The sequence below is a fragment of the Brachycentrus maculatus genome, unplaced genomic scaffold (assembly GCF_059751285.1).
Source record: "Brachycentrus maculatus isolate JH-2025_06_01 unplaced genomic scaffold, ASM5975128v1 h1tg000081l, whole genome shotgun sequence".
Lineage (NCBI taxonomy): Eukaryota > Metazoa > Arthropoda > Insecta > Trichoptera > Brachycentridae > Brachycentrus > Brachycentrus maculatus.
Genome location: NW_028280835.1, coordinates 4,657,580 through 4,680,722, shown reverse-complemented (window position 1 = coordinate 4,680,722; position 23,143 = coordinate 4,657,580). Strand labels below are relative to the sequence as shown.

The 23,143-nt window shown below is 31.7% G+C and overlaps 1 protein-coding gene across 12 annotated transcripts in view; it reads left to right on the top strand.

The window, feature by feature from the left end:
* LOC148310996 (uncharacterized) overlaps window positions 1-23,143 on the top strand; it is a 154,297-nt gene that overhangs the window by 8,951 nt on the left and 122,203 nt on the right. For 3 of the 12 annotated variants that reach the window (XM_088257511.1, XM_088257508.1, XM_088257507.1), the window contains exon 1: window positions 7,298-7,718. The exons of 2 other annotated variants lie outside the window; for them this stretch is intronic. In XM_088257511.1, coding sequence (XP_088113637.1) covers window positions 7,673-7,718 — 46 coding nt within the window. In that variant the 5' untranslated portion in view covers window positions 7,298-7,672. Of the gene's footprint in view, window positions 1-5,961; window positions 6,428-7,297; window positions 7,719-23,143 lie in introns of those variants that run through there. 7 more of the 12 variants (XM_088257501.1, XM_088257503.1, XM_088257502.1 and 4 more) reach the window with 5 other exon arrangements.

Sequence of the window (23,143 nt, the reverse complement as noted above, 5' to 3'; positions counted from 1 at the left end):
TCGATTTCTGGTCGATCAATTATATTTTTAAAAAAAATACAGACAGGTACATACCACACATTTCCCTTTCAGCATGACTTAAAGCGTAGGTAAAACTATTAAATTTGCCTTATGTACCTAATTAACTTATTAAATTTGATATCAAGAGAAGATATCACAAAATAATGCTATATTTGAGAATTGATTGATAAATAACGAAAAAGTCGAAGATAAAACAAACAAAAAAAGTAAGCATGTATGTAATCTGTGATTATTGGTAGCCCATCATTACGAACCTGTTGAAAAATTCTAATATCTTTGGTATGAAGCTTTCCTTTTTCAAATTTGTATTTTGGCTGGTAAATTTAATTTTTGTTAACCACGTACCCACATCAACTTAATTGATAGTAGGTACTTACCTAATCCACACCTGTGACGCTTCATTGCTCTCTCCAGTTAACCTTTATGTGTCATCGCTCTCGTTGACCAATGGTTATTTTTAAAACGTGTGCAAGAACGCGTCTTCCCTTCCTGACTTCTTGTACCTTCAAACTACTATTTACACATTCAACTGGACATTTGTTACACTAGACTGCGTGCATCAAAGGTGAACTTTATGCACCAGACAGCAGACATATTGATATGCCAATTTAAGACTAGAAAAAATCTAAATTGACACACCTAATTAATAAAATCCTCGAAGAAGCGTCCCTGATTTGAAAATTTACCTAGATTTTTCGGACATCGTTGGTTATTTTCAGGTTTTCGGGACCAAAAAAAACCGATAAGGGAGGCAGATAAAGGGGAGAAATTTATATGTAACTTTGTTTTCAAATCACTATAAATATTTTATTATAACTTAATTACAATGTCTACCGGTTTCGAAGCTAACCTCTTCTTTATCAAGACTGATTAATACTTATTAATACTTAAGTATTAATCAGTCTTGATAAAGAAGCGGTCAGACATTAAAATTAAGTTATAATAAAATATTTATAGTGATTTTAAAACAAAGTTACATTTCAATTATAAAATGAACGTTAGTGCTTCTAATATAAATTATTTCTAATTATTTTAATCATATTTTGATCAACAGGGAGGGGTAAATCAGGCTGTAAATTTTTACCTATTGATTAATCAATATTCTGATCCAAAAAACCACAGATTTAGTTAAAATTTCAGTAGATTAAGGCTTGAAATAGGTAAATTTCGACGAGAAAATAAGATTTCAGCCCTGTGCGTACAGATGCACCTTTCACACATCCCTGGAATGATGGGTCTCCCAGCGATAGCCACGATTGTTGTGATACTACATTGGTTGTCGTTTTTCTTAAGTAGGTACCACTGAATAAATCAAATGAAATTGGATAATTTTAACCAATGACTCTATTTCGTTTTTTCTCAAAAAAGTTGCAAGTCATAATTAGAAGATGATATGTTTTGCAGTAATGGCCCAGTAACAGCAATGAATATAATTTCATATCCAGACTGAAAGGGGGGTGTGTGCCGTCGTGTTGTGTAACCGAGTCCAATTATTTTGATTGTCTAAATCAGTTCGTCCTTGAATGGATTGAACTGTCACTTCCCATACTTCATGCCCCCTCAAATAAAAGCATATCTACATCTTGCAAAAGTACCTACGTAATCTGTAGGTATAGGTATCATATATCAAAAAACTTTATTTTTCAGGAGATCGTTTTTAAAGTTTAAGAATATAATGAAATGTATTAAAAACAAATATCAAGCACCTCTTGAACCTTTTACTGCGCAACAGATCTTTTTAGGTAAAATCTGAAGGTTTTTTTCTCCATTTTATTTTAGTATATTAAAATATTTAGTATATTAATAAAAAAAAACATTTTTTTTTGCCCTGTAGCGTGTAAATATTAAGTTAAAAATACGCCGCTTTTGCTGGGCATTCCGAAAACATGCACAACCGCACTGAAAATTGACGATTTTTAATATATGGCGTTGTTGAAAGGAGTGAGCGATGTATTAAAAATAAAAATGTTAATCTTAGTATGTTCAAAATCTTAAAAAATTGATAAGTTATTCACTGATTGTTTTAAAATTTGAATACAACGTTGCATTCAAATACGCGAGTGTTTTTAGATATGTTTAGGTACATGTGTTTTACATATGTGTATACCAGTGACAGGTTAAAATGTCCTTTTGTGAAAAAGTGCTTATGGCGCCTGATCTGGTTGAAGGCTGACCTATTTCAGTGTCTAATTTTAACTTGAATTATTCATCCAAAAATCTTATCAATGGTTGAGCTTCGTCCGAGTTGAAGTTTATGTTGAAATCACCACAATTTTTTCCCAACAATGCTGCACCTTCAATAGTGCAAAATTGTTAACTAATGTTAATGTACAGTATAATATGCAAGCATCGAAACACGTGTCACAGTAGATTTTAAGAAATAGTGGTATTTGCTAAGTAAAACATTAATTAAAAATGGATAGATTTTACCACAAAGTGACTGCCGAATCAATTAATGAAATTATCTACTAGTTCCCTATGCTACGTATAAACACACGCGTGTAGACTGTCTATGGCGTATGCAATGGAGAAACTAGAGACGATTCTCGCACTCTTTCCTGTTGATGCGTTTCACTTTTTCGTCTGATTTTTTATTTTATTTTACCGGGCCAATTTACCCTACCGCGCTTAAAAAAGTTTCACATAAAAATCACTGTCACAATAGGCATTTATTATTATGTGATTTGAGTTAAGGTATCGATAGCTTAGGGTTATAACACATGACAGAATATTAGAGAATCCTAATTCAGTTTCCTAGCAGTTTTTTTTCTCGTTAATTACCATATTGTTAGAATATTTTTTGAGTTAATTAACTAATTACGTTTGTCATATGATTTTCTTAATGTAAATAGTCAATTTAATGCCATAATAATAATTGTTTTATTAGTAAAGCTGTAGAAAAGGATATGACGACATTATGCACTTATCAATGCGGTCATAAAATAATAACATTCTCTGGAATTTCATACGAATAACTTTATCTTAGTTAGTTGATAAACAACCGCGTACCGAGTACGATTAAAACGGAGTCTTCAATTTGTTTCTGAAAAATCATGTGTCGAATTGTGAAGGTTATCTGTGAAGTTTTGTCAAATCAAAATTGTTTGTTTAGGCGAGCTCCTTGTCTAGTTATCGAAGAGTAATAAATTGTACACACTCTTTTGTTACAAATTATAACATAGGCATATGCCTTTATACAGACGAAATGGTTTTTCTTAAACACTTCAGTATCTGATACCGCAACGTATGTAATATAAATGTACTCGTAATATTTTAATATGTATTTACTACTTTCTAATGATTATTATGAACAACTTTGGTAATAAAAATGAAAGGTTTTTATAGTACTAGTTTATAAATAAACTTTAATATTTATTTATTGTTATTCTTTGAATAAATACGGTACGTGATTTACAATAAATGAGTTTTTGGAAAAACATATATGTATTGAAGTGTCCCTTAAAATTACAAACTCTTTACCCGGCTACTAGTTGACGTGGTTCAATCTGGTTTAATAGAAATGACGAATAGAGAACGTGAAAATGCGCCTGTATTCGAATACAACGTTACATCAAAATTTCAAAGCAATCGGTGAATAAATTTAGGAGATTAAACAAACGAATATCTGCATTTTTATTTAATTCAAATGCATGTGTGTAGTTTTGACAATTTATCGTGAATTTTTTATAAGTTCAGGATTCAACAAACTGTTTTAGAAAAAAAAATTGTATTCATTTGAAAAACAACCATACGCCATCTGGAAAAAAAAACATAATTTTATTTCTTCAAAAACAAGAGTTATTAAAAAAAAACGACTTGGATTTTACTTACAAGGGTAAAAAATACAAGGAGTCCTGAAATATAAATATTAGAAAATAGTTAACTAAAGAAATAAACCAAAATACCTAAAATGTGTAAATAGCAGTTCCGAAAAGTAATATCACTAATATTATACAATATATATTGGTGGCAAGTGGTCGCTATGTGTAACCATTTTTTACTCTATTGGAAAATGTCAACAAAACTGAAAAATATAGTGCAATAGGGGAAAACGATTGTGTATATCAGAGTTGATATTGCTGTAATAAAGAAAAATGGCTGACGGGTTATTGCCTTAATAAAAAAGACGAAGAGAGAACGTTTATAGAAAAATGATGTTTATATAGTTTAAGGTACCTACATGCTAAGAAATATAGATAAAGATATGGCACGACTTTTGACGAGTTGTAGCGAGCGTGTTGAAATATGGATCGATCGGCTTTTTATGAAAATAGGTATCTATAAAAAGGAAAGAATGAGCGACAAAAGAATGTGGTGATTTGACACAACATGGGCTCTCATCCTGTGTGATTACATACTTGCATGATTAGTAATGTAATTAGATAATTAAACTTCTTATACAGAATGTATATTGCCGGGCTTATTGCTTTGAAGCAATATCTTAAATTAAACGACCAAAAATAATAAATAATGTAACCAACCAAAAATAGACTTGAACTTTTGGTCAAGGTTTGTTCCTTATACAGTTGTTTGGAACTATTTACTAGGCAGATAATGCTTGTAAGTACTTCTTTTATTAGGACTTGCAGTATGAATGATTAAATTATTGCAATATTATACATGTATTACTATATATTAAAATTGTACTAATACTACTTCCATCACGCCGTTTCCCGCAAGGGTAGGCACAGAGGATGGGTCGCCACATTCGTCTGTCCTGACATACACTCGCTTCTTTCACATCCATACATCCTGTCTGTCATACATGCTCTCCCGTTACGTAGACTTTTGACTTTATGTTCTGATTGATCTGGTCGCGTCAAGAATATTTTAGCCATCTTAGTTCTGTTTTCCCGTTCACATTTGCCCAATATTCTTTCTTAGTCATTCTGCTTTATTCCTTATTTTGCCAATTCCATGATTCTCTTTCATACATCATAATATAATTATATTGTCTATCGATGATACTGTAAATTGATTATTGTAGGCATAGGAAGCAAGAGCAGGTAGTGAGTTAATGGGGGAGATAATGTGATCGATAGTTAGGGTTATATGAATAGATAACGAATGGATATTTGAATAGTAATGTTTCTTTGAAGTCATTAAGGATTGTGGGTTTTTCACATGGAGAGTTGAGTAAAGGATATTTATTATACTCGCATAACATATACATACTTCAAAATAAATGGAAAATGTATTAAGTATTATATTTTTAAATGGATGGTATGGTATCCTAGATACATATTATTTCGATTATTAATACTTCAATAATATTGATTCCTCTAGAAAAGAATGGTATCTTGTTTATTTATTTGAACATGTTATCATGGGTTATGTGTTTTGGAGATAAGAATACTTCAAGGTGAAAAAAAAATATTAGAGGGAAAGATAATCACTTCCTTACATCTTGATATCAGGATTTTATCGGATAATATTATTGTTAAATTTATTTCATGAATTATTACTACCATGATACGTTCACGCGAATAAAGAAACTCGTACATAGTTATTTAAAAGGATTTAAATAGGTAATTAAAGTTAAAAAAACATTTTTATATGAAAATAATATGAAAGTCTAGGATGAACGAAGTCAGGGCTTACCACGTGTTATTGCCTGGTTTAACTGATCAATCACTTCAATCACTTTTATAACTCTTTCGCGCATAATTACCTATACAGTCGAAAAAGTCATGTCATAAAAATAGGTCAACTATAATTTTTATTAAAGCGAACTTCATAAGTTCACTCTTTCATCCTTCTTTTGCCAATTCCATGTTTCGCTTCCATACATGCATATTATATTGATGGTATTTAAATGAAAGAAAACGAGGCAGCCACAGCAGGAACAGGTAGTGAGTTAATGGGGCGAAATAATAATATGGACAATTAGGATTCCATGAATAGATAATGAACAGATAGTTCCATGAATAGTGACTTTGAAAAGCGCACTAACTAACTATTTTACTATATGTTTAATTGAAATGATTTATTAACACTAAAAAAAAATAAGTTGTGATAAAACATGTCTAAATATATATTCGTGGTCTTAACATTTAAGAAATTGATATAAACGTCAAAATTTTCAGTAAAAAAATATTAAAGACATGTTTAAACAATGAAGTGCAAGTTATAAACGTGTATAAGTGAACTTTATAAGGTGGTGACGTCCACTCAGAGGTGGAAATAGTACAAGGAGACTCTTTACATATAAGCAAATCGGCAGAAGATTGGTTCCCCGATGTGTCGGCGTTGGTTGAAGATATGATCGCGCTGGTGATGTGTCTGATGATGAAGATCTTCGAGTGCTCCTCACGACGAAGATGCGGGCGAGCGAGTCCCATGCGCTGCGAGTGTAAGGCGGGAAGGCGGCGGAGGAGCGGTCCCCGCCCTAGCAGGCCCAGGGGTGGTAAGTTACATATGAAACAAGACTATGGTTTTGTTTTATTTTATTTTATTTGGAAATACAGAACAGTTAAAACTAACCATCATACGGCTTTTCCGCAGGGGTAGGCAGAAATAATAGAACATCATACCAATCTGTGTGTTTGCAAACAATCCTAGCCTCTCCCTCATTCCGACTTCTGACGCGAGTCTTTTTTACAATAAGTCGTTACTTTTTCGATTATTGGATTCACTTAATTTTAATTACACGAATCAGTGCGCTGATTTGGTTGTATGCAGCGTTTTTTAAAAATTTATTTATCGTTTATCCAGTTGAAAATAAAGAAATAATTATGCAGTAAAAACATTTATTTAGGGAAGGTCATATTTACATTCATCTCGTTATTTAATCTTTTTTAAATGGCATACAAATATGACTGAGCACACAGTTTTAAATCTAGGCATAAAAAAACAGCGACTTTTTGCCGGCAATCTTAGGGCTGAAATTTTTTGATCGTTTACAAGCCCCTTGACACTGACGAAAAATATGTATCTAGTTACCGGTTCTCCTGTAGGTATGTATGTAAGTATATACAAAATAAAGGCTTAATCGATTTATTGAATAACGAAGCCTTTTAAGTGCAGCAAAAACAAATCTTTTATCAACTTTTAAAACATAATACAATAGTTCAACAGGTAAATCAAACGTAAAATGGAAAATTACCAAAAACTTTATAAAATATTTGAATGAAATATCATATTTCTTTTAATATTAAGGGAAATATTACAACATTTGAACCACAAATAATTTAGCGCTCTTTTGCCCCTAGCGTCCAAACTCCGAATCACGAAATTCGCATTTCGATTTGCGGCGCACTTCACTCCAAATAAAATCATTGCTTGAAGTCCGTCGTGCGCGCCTGTCATGCCGCTAGTTTGATCGAAATAAAATTCGTAATTTCAAAGAAATATTCGACGAATGTAATTACCTAACGTGAAAATAATCGCATTGGTTAATTTATCAGTGGTGAAATGGTCCGAAATCTCGGTTACTTTGGAAATTATCCGTGAAATATAATATTGACACTGACAGCTGTGTACTCGAAGTGAAATTAATTTTGCTGTATCAAAACAAATAATGTACCGCCGAAATGTGATTGTTACAGTGTTTTGTGATGCATTAAATTAAATCTGTTACTATCTGCAGATTATTTATTCGTTTAGTGGAGTAAATTATAATATATCCAAGTGCGAGGTGTCAGTATGTTTCATGGTTAAAATGCGATTTTTAAATTCTAGTAGAGATCAACAGAATGGTAAGTTTATATTATTTGTGTTCATGTAACCGGATTCTCAATAATTATCCTTTCTATTTTATTGGATATAAATAAGCGTTTTATTTATTGCGTATTTCTTTTTGACACAGTATACGCAGTGTAGTTTTGCGCGTACACGCACATATATTTTTAAAATATTAAATATCGATTGATATTATGAAGTTAGATAATAGTATGAAGTATATATTTTAAATAAAATAATAAAAAAAAACATGATCATTATGAGATAATTTGCAACCATCAAAATATGGAGTTTATAAAAAAATCACATTTCGCCTAACTTTGAAGTATCACAAAATCTAAATATTTCATTCGGTAATTTTTATCTTTTTACTAACTTAGAAAGACGCACCAACCTACCGTTTAATTGAAATTATTTTTCAAAAAATGTAAAAAAAATGTCAGCCGCGATATAAGATGACTAATTTGCTTATAGTATCGATTTAAAAAGTAAAAGTTGCTTACACTTCATTGTATTTTTAGAAAGAAAACGTTAAAATTGGTGAAATTTGTTGATCAAAAGGTATCCATATATAATTGACTTATTTATGGTTTATGTCTGAAATTATTAAAACTACCAGAATTTTTATTATTAAGTAACTAATGATAAAATCAAATACATTTGCAAAACGAATGCAAAAAGGTTCACTTTTATCCTGGTGGAGTATTTTAAACATTAAAGCACTGATTAAACAGATAATGTTAAATATTATTTATCTTTTTAAATATGTTTTTTTAGTATTTTCAGTCAATCTGAGTGATTCTGAATATTTTTATGGTATAAGTATGTGAATAAATTGTATTTGTTTTTGTTATTAAATTATCTTATTAAATATTTATATCAATATATTGGGGTTTAAGTCAAAAATTTAATGAATTTACCATCAAATACACTTATGAATTAATGTATTTTTTTTTTTAAATAAACTCTTAAATTAAAATATTTAAAATGACTCGTGAAGTCGCAATTGAATTTAATAGTAATAATAATATTAAGATGTCTTTGAATATAGTAAATTTAATAAATAATGTCTCTTTTTTTCTAAAGCGTTTTGTAGACGTTAAAAAAATTGTCAATATTTCGGTAATGCGTTTTAATCCGTGACGTACGGTATTTGTTTTTACTATCATTGAGAGATTATTTTATCTTATTTTTTTACCCTGGACTGGTACCTGAAGCGGAGGGCTGATCACCTTTCCTTCATGTGTTAACGATCAAGATAACACTGCGTTTTTATGATGCAGTGCTCTATGCACCATTGGGGTGCGGAAAAGGGTTTGAAGATCTTTGGGAGATCCAATCGTAGGTATAGAGAACAAACATATACAATTTTTTTTATTACACCAAAATTATTCTTACGCTCATAAATTTCGGCTGACTTATTATTTACCTGGAAGTGACTACCCGTATTAATGTTATGACGTCATACAGTTTCATTGAAGCGACGTATGATTGTAATATTATATAGTAAATTCCTATTGTTATATTTCAGTGAAGACAGCAAGGACAAATTCAATTAAATTCGACGGTTTTTTAATAATCACCAGTACAAAATATTCAATTTCATATTTCTAATATAACATTTTGATTATTTTCGTTTCAGAATGATGAAAACGAACAATATACCGCATTTGAAAAATAAACCGAATAAAAAAGTTACTGTGCTTGGCCACCCGAAGTTTTATTTTTGATTCAATTAATAAAATGACCAGCTGGGTGGTTCAAATTAGAAAACTTGGTTTAATTAAGGTTGCAATCGGAACAAAAAAAGGTTATGATGATATTTATAGATTTGGCGTTTGATTTGTAGAACTCCGTTTTAATTTATATATTAAATGTTAAAATCAAACACTGATTTTTTGAGTGTACTAAATTGTATTTTATTGTTAAAAAACACAAAAAAATTGTCACAATTATTTCGCCTTGTTACGGCATTTTCAAACGAATGTCATGATTAATAACTTGTATGTATTATAAGTATACCTAATTTGAATGGGGTGAAGTTTTAGCTTAAATTGTGCTCGGTACTATCGTTTATTCTTCAGATAATGTAGTAATGTAAGTACAACATTTTGAGTGTGTCCAAATCAGTGTTCACAAGTATTTGGACACACTCAAAATGTTGTAAATAAATTATCTGGTCAAATTATAAGCTTAAATAATAAAAATGAAAATGATATTTTCTGGCTTTTCTTACGTGTGTGATTATAATCCAGGATTCGGACCTCACATACTAATAAAAGAGTTTCTGCTCAATAAAAAGCTTCTTTTCATCTCACCAATAGATGTCTGTAGTGAAGTTCTAGTGATTCAAGAATAATGTTTCAAAATTGGTTCATATATGTAGAACTTCCAAGTATTTGAGTAGTGTGGTTGGCAATCATTGGTAGAATTGGTGAATGTTACACGTTTGTAAAGTGATCACTTAAACCAGCCTATGACGGTCGTCAGCCCCGTAATTGCCCAGACTACCATATTCTTCTTCATATTTGATGAGATGTCAAAAAAGAGTAATGTAAGATTATATTATACCTATTCTTTTATGTACTGACTTATCCCATGGTCACAACGGTTGCATATTCAGTTGGCTAGGCAAAGATCTCCGCACGCCTCACGAGAGCAGTCGTGCCTCTTATATCACGAGTCCCTTTTATTATACATCAGGTTCCCACCGCCCTGGCTTTGTTTATTCGTATTATTCGGATATTCGTCGGTAATCCTAGTCTTAACAATGGAACGCTGACTTGACTTGAAAAGAGGCAAAACTATGCGCCACATCGGGGAGAGAATGTGGATTAAGCGAGCTAACACATTGGTGACGTTAAAGTTTGTTAATGAAATGTAATCAGACGAGGGCGATATTAGTTCGCATCGTAAGAATGATGGCAGAAAATAATCGATAGTATTTTCCTAGTATAGTGAGACCTTAATTTATTATTAGATTAAAACCAATATTTTTAGCTTTTCCACTTTTTTATTTGACCAGCGACCGGGTTTCGTCGTTACCGACATCATCAGACTGGTGATGATGTCGGTAACGACGAAACCCGGTCGCTGGTCAAATAAAAAAGTGGAAAAGCTAAAAATATTGGTTTTAATCTAATAATAAATTAAAAATGCAATTCCATCACGAAGTGTCAGTGGATAATATAAATCTATTAAATAGTGAGACCTATCCGTTACACAGCAAAGCACACATGACAAGAAATTAGACGTTTAAGTCGTGTTTTTTTTTGTATATGAAATTGAAGGTAACCGAAGTGCACACCACCTCAACATGTTTCTTCATGAAACGCACGAATATGTGCATACAGCGTCAACATGTTTCTGAAACACACACATATCGCTCACTCCTTTCAAGAACGTCATAAATCAAAAAACTTGATGTTTCAGGAGAACGTTTTAAAAGTTAAAAAATATAATACAATGTATTAAAAATAAATATCAAGCAACTAATTGAAGTTTTTACTGTGCTACAGATCTTTTTTGGTAAAACCTGAAGGTTTTTTCTCCATTTGAAAAATATTTAGTATATTTAAAAAAATAATTAAAGAATACCTTTTCTTCAAAATGCAAAAACAACACTTTCTGCCCTGTAGTGGGTAAATATTAAGTTTAAAATATGCCGCTTTTGCTGGGATATAGAACATATTCTGGGCATTCCGAAAACATGCACAACTGAAAAATGACGATTTTTCATATATATAACGTTGTTGAACGAGTGAGCGATATGTGCACACAGCGCTAACATGTTTCTGAAACGCATAAATATGTGCATACCGCCTCAACATGTTTCTGAAACGCACAAATATGTGCATGCCGTAAAATATGTGTTAAGTAAGAATGCTTAAAAGCTTTGTAACGTCCGAAGAAAACTAAAGATTTTGCAGTTTTGCACTGTATCTAAGATATCGATTGAACAGTTGTGTGCCTTTTCGGTTCGTAGGTAATAACAATAACCGAATTAAGTAACGATTTATTTGAAAGATTTTTTTTATATCGCCCATCACTACTTCTATTGACTTTCGGATAACTTTGTTGTCATCCAATCAAAACTTACTTAACTTAACGCAGAACCAATCTACATAGATTCTTATTTGATTTTAAATTGAGATTACACATTATATTTTAATGTCGGATGCCTGTCATGTCGGTAAATATTATGGACCGAATGAAAAAAAATGTTCTTGAAAATAAGCATTTTTACCTTCTACTAAGTGCATTCACCTTCAAGAACATTCATTTCCAGCGATTGTTTTGCACAGTTTTAAACATGGGTCAAGCCTTGCATTTTTTTTGTTCTTTTAAATGGTCAACAGGTAAGTAGACAATGTAACATAGGCTATTTTATTTATTGTTTCGGCATTAACTTTGTGGTAAGACATGTTACAATAATTAAAGAAAACACTTTTTTACCACTTGAGTAGTCTATAATAAAACTCAAGTGGTAAAAAACAAAGTGTTTTCTTTAATTATTGTAACATAGGCTAGTTATCGAGTATTGAACTGTTTTATATTATCCGATGTTATAAGAACAAAGTTATGTATTTCATAGGAAAATACTCGGTTTAAATATAAAGTGACCTATTATCAGACCTGTTCAATTGAAAACTACAGCCATTAAAGTACAAAAGAGATGATTAAGTCCATATATAACTTTATAAAATAAAACTTTTTTAGATAAAATATTTTTTAAAGTTGTCTTCATTGCTCGTTCTTGGTCGTCCGCCTCCGAGGTGTAATGGTTAGCGTGTGTAGTTGGAGGTCCCGGGTTCGATTCCCAGGGTTATTTTTTGTGATTTTACTTTCTTATATTTATTTAATATTACCCTGTACTGGTCCCTGAAGCGCAGTAGTTATCACCTTACCTTCGTGTAAGTATCGAGGTCAAGATAAAACTGCGTCAATACGATGCAGTGCCCTATGCACCATTGGGTGCGGATAAGGGGTTAGAAGCAGAAGATCTTTTCTTCAACCGATTTCGACAAGAACCTTGCCATCTTCAGGGATAGACATGTACCAAAAATAAAATTGGTTAAAAACAAAGTTCTAGTTTTATTTTATAGCGTTTTATAAAACGTGCCACAAAGTATCTGTAAAAAATATTCAAGAGTCCATATATTCCTATCCTTTACACTTTGCACCTTAATATCTAGCTCTATCTCGTAATGTAAACGGTCTAGATAATATAACAATATAGTATTTGGCACTGAAATAAAATGCTTGAGGGTATTGGCAATTTTTTCGGTTAGACCACAGGTTAACCTTTTTTAGTCAACTTCTTAACCTTTTTTAGTCTGCGCCACCACCCTCCCCTCCTCCTGTCGAAATTTCTTGTCGACAGGATTGGAGAAAGGGAATTGCAAGAATGCAAGAATGTCCCCTAATACACAGGGGGAAGGAATAAAAATATATCGTCCACATCTTAGCCCCCCCTCCCTACTGCCTCCCAGGGCTTTTAGGCCGTTATATACTAGCCTTTCCAATCCGAAAAAACGTTTGTAAAAACAATGTCCGCGGAGTATGATGTATGAGTGATTTGCGAGTGGCAGCAATATCCCGTTTTACCCTTTAACGTTGATGAAGGGTGGAAAAAGACTATTATCAATTATAAAATTCACTTAATAATTTATACAACTAGATTATGAAATGATGCCTTTATCGAGATAGCAAGTGTTTTTGTTTTGAATTTTTACTCATGAATTACACGAAATTCATGTAACTATAAAAATACAAAAAATAGTGAATCCACTTCCAAATAGGAAACGGCTATAAAACTAATTAAGTTGAAGGCTAAGTAGGGCCATATAAGCGGTGTTGCATAAGCTGTAGCTAGATTTCAGAGTCACTTGAACGTTAGGTAATTCTAGATTCTTCTCCTCACCCGTATCCGTACCCAATGGTTCATAGGGCACTGCATCATATTGACGCAGTTTTATCTTGATTGTAACGTACGTGAAGGCAATGTGATCACTCCTGCGCTTCAGGGACCAGTCCAGGGTTATATTAAATGAACATTAGAGTGTAAAATCACTATTTACACATTACTATCTGTCATTAGAATCCTAACTGTCGATCAAACCTTCTCCCTCTACCTCCTTCCCTAAACTCCCTTCTTCCTTTGCCCTCCTTATTATCGTCTTTTGTTAATTTATGTTTCTTTTTAAATGTCAATTTGTAATTTATGTTTTTTTAAATGTTCAAGTACTATCTGCCCACTGATTGCAAACGGCTATATATGGTATCAAACGTTTTGATCAATATCACTAGTCCGTCTTTGGTCGGTTGGAAGATATTGCTTTTTAGCAATAAGCCCGCCAATGTACTTTTTATTTTCTGTACATGAAGTTAAATAAAAAAAATAAAAAAATAAAAAAAAATATTTTAAACCCCCCCCCAAGATATCGAACCCAAGACCTCTAGCACGGTAAACAAAACACGCTAACTATAACACCACGGAGGCGGACATACTTTATTTTTTTATGTTTTAATAATGGCATATCTTTTGATTGATGGATCTCCCATAAATAGTGTTTAGTACATACCCATATACATAGGTATGTTACATATTTGTAGGCAGTTTTCCCTTTCTTAATAGGTAATATATACTATAGTCACGTACCAGGCGCCTTTAATCAAGAGTAATGTTCATATAATTGACCAGTAATTGGTGTCGGGAACCAATTTAGATTTCTATAGCCACATATCGACCACTCCTTTCAACAACGTCATATATAAAAAATTGTCAATTTTCAGTTGTGCATGTTTTCGAAATGTCCAGAAAATGTACCATATCCCAGCAAAAGCGGCATATTTTTAACTTAATATTTATCCGCTACAGGGCAGAAAGGGTGGTTTTTGGATTTTGAAGAAAATATATTGTTTAATTATTTTTTTAAATATACTAAATATTAGAGAGAAAAAAATCACCTAAAAGGGTCTGTTGCACAGTAAAAAGTTCAATAAATGGCTTGATATTTATTTTTAATACATTTTATTATATTTTTAAACTTTAAAAACAATCTGAAAAATCAAGTTTTTTGATACATGACGTTGTTAAAAGCAGTGAGCGATATGTATATAAATTGTATTTTATTAATATATATCACTTTTACCTCAATAAAGATATATTAAAGACGAAATTTAAGTGTTATTACTTATATTGTTTATTTTCGTGACAACTATTTCGCCTTTTGACGGTATTATTTGTCCCTTTGGAGCTAAAACGATAAAAACAACCATTCACCGTTGACTGAAAAAATAATTGCAAAGTTGTTAATGTGTGTAAGTATGCCTTTTCATTGCTGTGAGGTTTTCTATTTCGTAGAGTAATTTTTAAAATCAAAGGGCCTATTTTGAATACCCTTTAATATTTCACCGGAATTTTATCGTTTACAATCCATAACAGTTCAGAATTCAAGCCGAATTTTAAGTTTAGTGAAATATTAATAAATTGACCGAGCACGCACTTTAACGATATTGTGACACGCCATATAAATACATATCTACGTACCAAATCGTAGGGCGACATAACAGTGTAAGGGAGGGAGTAGTCGGATGTATATTCCTTCTTCATTTCGGAGGGAAGAAAACCCCGTGACTCACTCTAAGGGACCTTCACACCCTTCGCGCTCTTCGTCCCGGTTTTCCCTCAATTCCCTTCCGAATAATCATCACATCGCCTCGCCGTATCCCTAAATGTACGAACACGTAAAAGTCACGCACGATTTCTAAGCAAAATTTCACTACCCTCATAAATGAAACGTCCCTTTTAACAAAGCGCAAAGCATTGTAAGCAGATACATATTTTTTTTACTTGTACATCCGCCTGTTTTTCGTGGGGTTATCCCGATCCCCTTCAGGAAAGAATTTTCGAAAACAGGAATTATATAAACACGAGCAAAAAGGGGCGTTTTATTTCTAGATGTATTTAAAGAGTCTCAGAATATTGATACGATATTTTTATCAAGTGGTTTGTATTTATTTCACTTTTATTATAATTTCGATTGTTCAGAATGCCAGACGCCTTCACAATGTGAAACGGGGAACAGTTTTCCTCGTTATTGTATGGAGTGGTATTTACTTAATTCGTGTGTGATATTTAACTTACATCAAAAATTGTTTTGTTTGTCAGAAAAGTTTATTGTGACTTTGAAATTAATGTGCGAGCTTTCAAGACGTTTTAATTTTCAAGGAAGGTCAGTGTCATTCGTACCATCATCACGTACCTACCCTTATTATTATTTTTATTATTATTCTGAACTTTATCTGCATCTAATGGTGCATAGGGCACTGTATCGCATGGGCGCAATATTATCTTGATCGTTAATTACGTCAAAGCAAGGTGATTAATCCTACATCTCAGTACTAGTCCATGGTTATTTTACATGAATATTAAGGTGAATATTTACTTACTAAAAGCGCTAACCACTACATTTAGATATCAGGAACTTAATATCATTTGCCAAACACAATAAAAACCATTAAATGGATAAAAAAAAACTAATGAAAGTGGTCATTAATATTTCTTTAGTTTAAATGGTCGTCTTTAGACGGTGGTTTTGTGGGTAGAACGCTGACAGATCTATGTCATTAGTAATTTGAAATACCTACGTACTTCCTTTTCTTGTTTTTTGTTTTTGTTTTTGTTGTAATTGTTTATGATGTAAGAACTAAAATTCGCACGCTGTGGTTGTTTATGAAAGAAAACTAGCCCAGCTATGTTGTAATGTTTTATGTATAATATTTCAGTTTATTTTCTTGTTCTCTCTTGTCTCTGATTGTCCCTAAATAAAATACACTCAAGAACGAACGAAAAAAAAGTATTTAAATTAGTGGGTGATATTTCCACTGTCAATTAGCTTTGAGCAGTTCTTTAAATTAATTGTTCTTCACATTAAATACACTTAACTTATAACGGGTACTTATTCATATAAAAAATGGATACATTTTTTGGGTAGTAAGCATTTTTTTAGCATTGTCGATAATAAATAAACGCCCCTCTGAAAAAACCGACATGCCAATATATTCATACAACGCTTATTCAAATGTAAAAATTTAGAAAGCACATATTTGAATGTGTAAATATAACAATGATATTTAAGTATTTCCCAATGGAAAAAGCCATTGCCAAAAAAAATTGTACATCGTTCAGTTAATTCACCTATCAATATAACATATCGCTCACTCCTTTCAAGAACGTCATAAATCAAAAAACTTGATTTTTCAGGAGAACGTTTTTAAAGATTAAAAATATAATACAATGTATTAAAAATAAATATCAAGCCACTTATTGATTTTTTTACTGTTCAACAGATCTTTTTAGGTAAAACCTGAAGTTTTTTTCTCCATTTGAAAAATATTTAGTATGTTTAAAAAAATAATTAAACCATACCTTTTCTTCAAAATGCAAAAAACAACATTTTCTTCCCTGTAGCGGGTAAATATTAAATTAAAAATATGCCTCTTTTGCTGGGATAGGAAAACATGTTGAAAACATATACAACTGAAAATTGACGATTTTTGATTTATGACGTTCTTGAAAGGAATGAGCGATATGTTACACTCTGATTTTAAGTGCTCGGTTGCAGTACTTTATTATCAAGTATTTTAAGGATTTTCTAGGAAATATGAAAAAGTTGCACTTTAGCATTATTTAATGTTTATAACTAGAATATAATTTTAAAAAAATATACGAAAATAATAATAATAAAAATGAGTAAATATTGGAAATACAACGTGGATATCTCGGATTTTTGCTTGAAAATACTTACGTAATTAGCAAAACGTAAAGTCAACTAAAAGTCTCGTTTTATTTTACGGACATCTTTATTGGAACATTTATTTAGCAACGCGACTTTGGTACGGGCACTTTCTCCTGTTCAATATTTAAATACAATCCGTTTCCAAACGAGTGTTTAAGTAATGGAAAATTTCCTTCGTAATCAATTCAAGTACCTTTTCTACCTGTATAGGTACCTAGTTTATTTGTCTGGCAAATAGTATCTGCTTAATACAATTCTTGACATTTTAACTAGAAGAAAGTATTGCACATTGCGGCACATTTTATTTATCAATTTATGAAACAAATAAACCAGAAAAATATTTTTTCACCACTTTTATTTTTGGTACCTACTATTATTTCAACTATCCAACCAACATCAATGCAAATAGAGATGGATACGTACGTATCCATTCCCAAAGAAAAGGTGCTTGTCGAAACCGGTTGGAATACTAATAATAAAAGTGGTTAAAAACAATGTTTTTGTATTATTTATTTTATAAACTTTATGTACCATTTTTCAGTGGCTTGCATAGAAAATTAATGAGAGTACGGCTGTCCAAATTTAAAACACAGTAAGGGACATTTTTTTGTAGTACGTTTTTTTTTTGCATTTATGGACTAAGTAGAGTCTACTTAGTCCATAAATGCAAAAAAAAAACGTACTGCAAAAAATGTCCCTTACTGTGTTTTAAATTTTTGACAGCCGAGTAGGCAGTAGAGGTAGGTAGTAAGGTAAGCTGGTTCTACTCAGTAAGGTAGGGTAGGTACTCGTTGCGTTTTTATATGTCACGCGGGTAAGTTAGGATAGGCACTGTTTTCTGCCTATATGGTAGGCACTCCCCTGCCATTTTTGCCATTATTAAACTAGTAAATATGTAATGTTCAAGGAGTCACTCACACGTTAGGTGCAGTGCCTTCTCTGTAGACTTTTTTGAAGAAAAAAAAGTTTAACCTTTTTTTAAATGTATTTACGTACCGTAATATAATTTCTTGACGTTTTAAGCAAAATTTCTTCCTTCTATGCTGATAGAATTCAATTTCGTATGTCGTTTCACGTTTCTTCATTTTTTCCATTGTTTTCTTTTCCTGAAACACATTATTAAATAACATTAGTTAAATATAACATCCGCGGCAATTTTTATCTCACCGATGAGTTGTTAGTTGTGCGGGAAATTGTAAATTAGCGCACATAGTTTGATGATAAATATTGCATCATTCGTGGTGTCACTCTGCATTGTATGTGCATTACTAACTCCCACGGATGTCTTCTGATGCGAGTGGTATTCAAGTCGGTACAAACACAGGTAGGAATAGTACACAGTACACTGTGTACACAATATGCACTCCTTCCACAAACATTTCTATTGTTTATCGATCAATACATACATAAACTTAACATTAAAATGCCTACACTAAAAATAAATTGAACTCTAAGAATATTCATGCATACGTTTGTCATTTAAAAAAAAATCTCATTGTGTTTTATTATTATTTTAGTATTAAATATCATATTTTATAGTCTTCAATAAACAATATGTAGTATATAGTACAATGGACTATTATCTTTCATTCGTATCTCACGCGGCGTCGTAGGACATTTTTCTATCATTTAAATAACGAACCTCTTAATTATTTTTTGACATCTCATCAAAGATGAAGAAGAATATGGAAGTCTGGGCATTTACGGGGCTAAAAAATATAATAAATGCTCAGACTTCCATATTCTTCTTCATCTTTGATGAGATGTCAAAAAATAATATGAAAATAACTCCTGTAATTGGAGATAATCCAGATTTTGTGAACAAGTATTTGGACACACTCAAAATGTTGTAAACATCTTAATTGTTGCTATTCTGATACATTTACAACTTTTACGCAATTATACGAAATTTCAATAAATATAAAATAGAACCATAAATTTATATATTTTTTTACATATAGAAAAACGCGTTTTCCAAAAGAAAAGGAGGTAGCATTTAGGTGAATGTGCTATTTTGTAGATTAATGCTCTACTTTTCTAATTTATTTCGTTATTATGTTATTATATTTAACCTTCCAACATAACCTCTATCGATCAAGTTGTAATTTTTACCTAACGTTTTTGCAATTCTAAACTACCTTTCATCCAGTCTTATTGCTATTATCCTGATGATTATATATACACTATGTATCATTTAATCCTTTATGGGCCGTAATTTGGCGAGGAGGGACTCTTCCTTCAACCCATTACTGAGCTTTGATCAAAACGCATTCATTCTGACATCGTTTGAGGATAATATCGAGTAAAAAATAGCTTCCGAGAAATCACATCAGCCGAGCGTAATCTAATTTCGTTTACATATTAGTTTTATCACGGGGTTTGATCGGGATTGTGACGTCATCGCCGGTGACGCATTCCGCAGCATCCTATACCCCTCCCCCTCCGGATCGCACCCCTATCCGCTCACCGCCAGTGAGGTATTTTTAGTTACAGGGGTGTACGAACATAAACCGAGATTTTCCTTTTAATGGATGAATGATCGACGTCTGGATTTACCCTGTTCGACGACGAATAATCTACAAACTATACAGAATCTACGAAATTATTGTTGAGTTTGTGATGAAAAAACTAAAGCTAGAATCAGTCAAGCCGTAATCTTGCTGTTTAGCATCTACATAGAACATGCTGAATGAAAAATAACACTGAAATACACAATAAAATAAAGACGGTATAAATGTATGGCGATATTTAGTGAGTTTTATTTCATTACTCACGACTAGTTTGTAAAACTACAGATGTTTTCATCTACAAGTGAATAGTAAAAAATTTTTTTAAAGGAATTATTTTTTCTTGTTTAATTTAAAAAAAAACAACATGTCATTCCACTAGGTGAATACTAAATCAATAAATAGTATTCAGTAATATTATAGTTTGAGCTTGTAACGAAAAATCTGTATAAAGAAAAACATTGAAATTACGATGCATATCATTTTATATTATTGATGTTTCTTCATAAATCTGAATACTTGTAAATTTGAAAAAAAGTGCAATTGATTCTAACTTATCATAACTTTTTTTAATGAAATCCTTTTTTTATTGTTTTTTTTAAGGCATGCTACTTAGTGCGGTGCTAACATACAACATCAATGTCATACAGCACTAATAATAGAGATATAAAATTTCATTGCTAAATCAAAATTAAATTAACCGAACACATAATAAAGCTACTGCCGATTCAATTCATTGCAATGATTTTGGATTCGATTGTGATTATTGTGATTAGGCTTACTATAATTTCTCTGCATTTCTATCGCTCGGAGCGTTTGTGAAACCTGCCTACTTAATAAGGTCGTATTACGTCAGCCAGCGCTGCTCCTTGTAGCTGCAACTTGACAGGCTTCATAGCTAAGTCAAATTATTGTACGGATTACCCCGAGTAAGAAGATACCACGCGTGGTTTCCTATGTGTAACGCGTAATTCAGAAAATAAAAATCATATTAATTTGTCTCTCTCGGACGCGGTATCACGTAATATGTGGGAGCGAGTAGGACTGATTTTAATCCTCCCAAAAATGCTTGGTACAGCTTAGTTTCTAAATCCTACCAACAATGATTTTTAAAGGTATTAGAAAAAAACAAAATTTCATTTCATGTCCTAATCCTTTATCCGTATTAAAGACGGTGGGTGTCTTAAAAAAGGCTTTAAAAATACACATTTTTAGATGCGATTCGAAGGTATTAAAAATTAATCAAAGGTATTAGAAATTTCAGAAATTATTATAAATTAGTGTTTTTTGTTGTCATTATTTGATGGAATTTGATTGTTGTGTTAGGATATTTATTTGTACTATTGCACAAACGTAAAGGTAATTGTTTCTGCTATGTAAATTGTTAATGATCCTTGATTTTACCGCCGAAAGGAATGTCGTTCGTAATAAGAATGACAATCCTTTTGTCAAACACCTACTTTTGTAACATTTTAGGTGTGTCTAAATCTTTGTTCACAAATCTGGGTTTTTCCACTTACGTTTCTTGGCTTACAACATGTCATAGGTTGCTTTAAGCGATCAGTTTAGGTGAAATAATTCGGCAAGGATCTAGCATACATTTGAAGTAAGGATCTCTGCTGAATAAATAAAGCTTAATCAAATCAACCATAGATGCTACCCAGAACTCACACATGAAAGAACGTGTGAAACATGTGATATATGAGTTCCGAAAAATTGAGTAGCGTGCTTGTCAATATTGGGTAGAATGGTAAATGTTATTAGTGTATAAAGTGATAACTTAAACTAACCTATGATGGGTCGTAAGCCCTGTAAATACCCAGACTTCCGTATTCTTCTCCATCTATGTTGTGATGGCAAAATATATTTTTTAAGTCAATCATGGGCGTTCTTGCCAGCGAACGAGTTATCCACAGTAAAAAAGGAAAAATCACATTTAAAAAACACCTAAACTTATTTTAGCCTCTAAAGAAAACTGTATCCCCAATTTCGTCGTGTAATATAATAGCTTAAACATATTACTTACATAAAATAAAATAGGTGCTTGAAACTTGAGATGAATTTTAAATTGGAAATATTATCTGTCGACGAGGAAGTCTCTGTCAAGGTGAATCATTTTTTTGTAACAAACAATTTCGGATGGATGTGGCAGTTGTCATGTCGGGTTGTAGATTAAATTAAAAACGTTCACGAGTGAAATGTTTCCGCCAGTGTGTGACTATTTGAAGCGGCCTCTCATCCCGTTTTACCATGCAATATGTTTCGGTTTCATAACATACTTTGGCTGGATACAAAAAAAAGAAAATTCATCCACGAAAACCCCTTGAAACTAGTGTTTTTGTTATTTCGTTTTGAAGCTAAGACTATTGAAAACAAAACTTTTATATTTGTCGTCATGTTGGTATTCTTTCGGAAATCGTTATTGAAGTTTTGTGATTCGGTTTTCCAGGTAAAAGAGTCGTCTTTTGCTCAGCTACTTACATATAACAGGAATATCTGAACTTAAGGGAATTAATTTTTCGTAAATCTTTTCTTATTTTTTTAAAATGATTTAATAATAGAAATCAATGACAAGTTAAGTTTGAATAGTAGTTAAGAAAACTAAGTACATAAATGAGAAGTAAAAATCGAAAACACCAACAAACAATGTTATTTATTGTTTCAGCATCCATATTGTAGTTGGACATGATTCAATTATAAATTTGAGTATTATATTTTGTAACGACAAGTTTTCGAAGCTACAGATGCTTCCATCTACGGGTTTGAATACAAACATTAAAATGTAAAAAAAAATACTTAGTTTCCAAATTACTCAAGTGGTAATAATTAAATGTTTTATTTATAATTTCAACACACTACCATCTGACTTCTGTATCTGATTGGTATTATCGTGTGTTTCTGAAGAGTTTTCATTTGTTTTGTTCGATATGATTTTTATTTACATCAAATTTCCATTAAAAAATACATTGATTCTGTTCAATACTTATTACTACGTCACTACGTCAATTATTCTACAAAAATACGTATTCTTGTATGTATAATTCATTACATAGAATCATATTCTCATACATATAATTAATTACATTACATTGAACTACATCCTATGTATGCAAAATTATATTACATAGACTT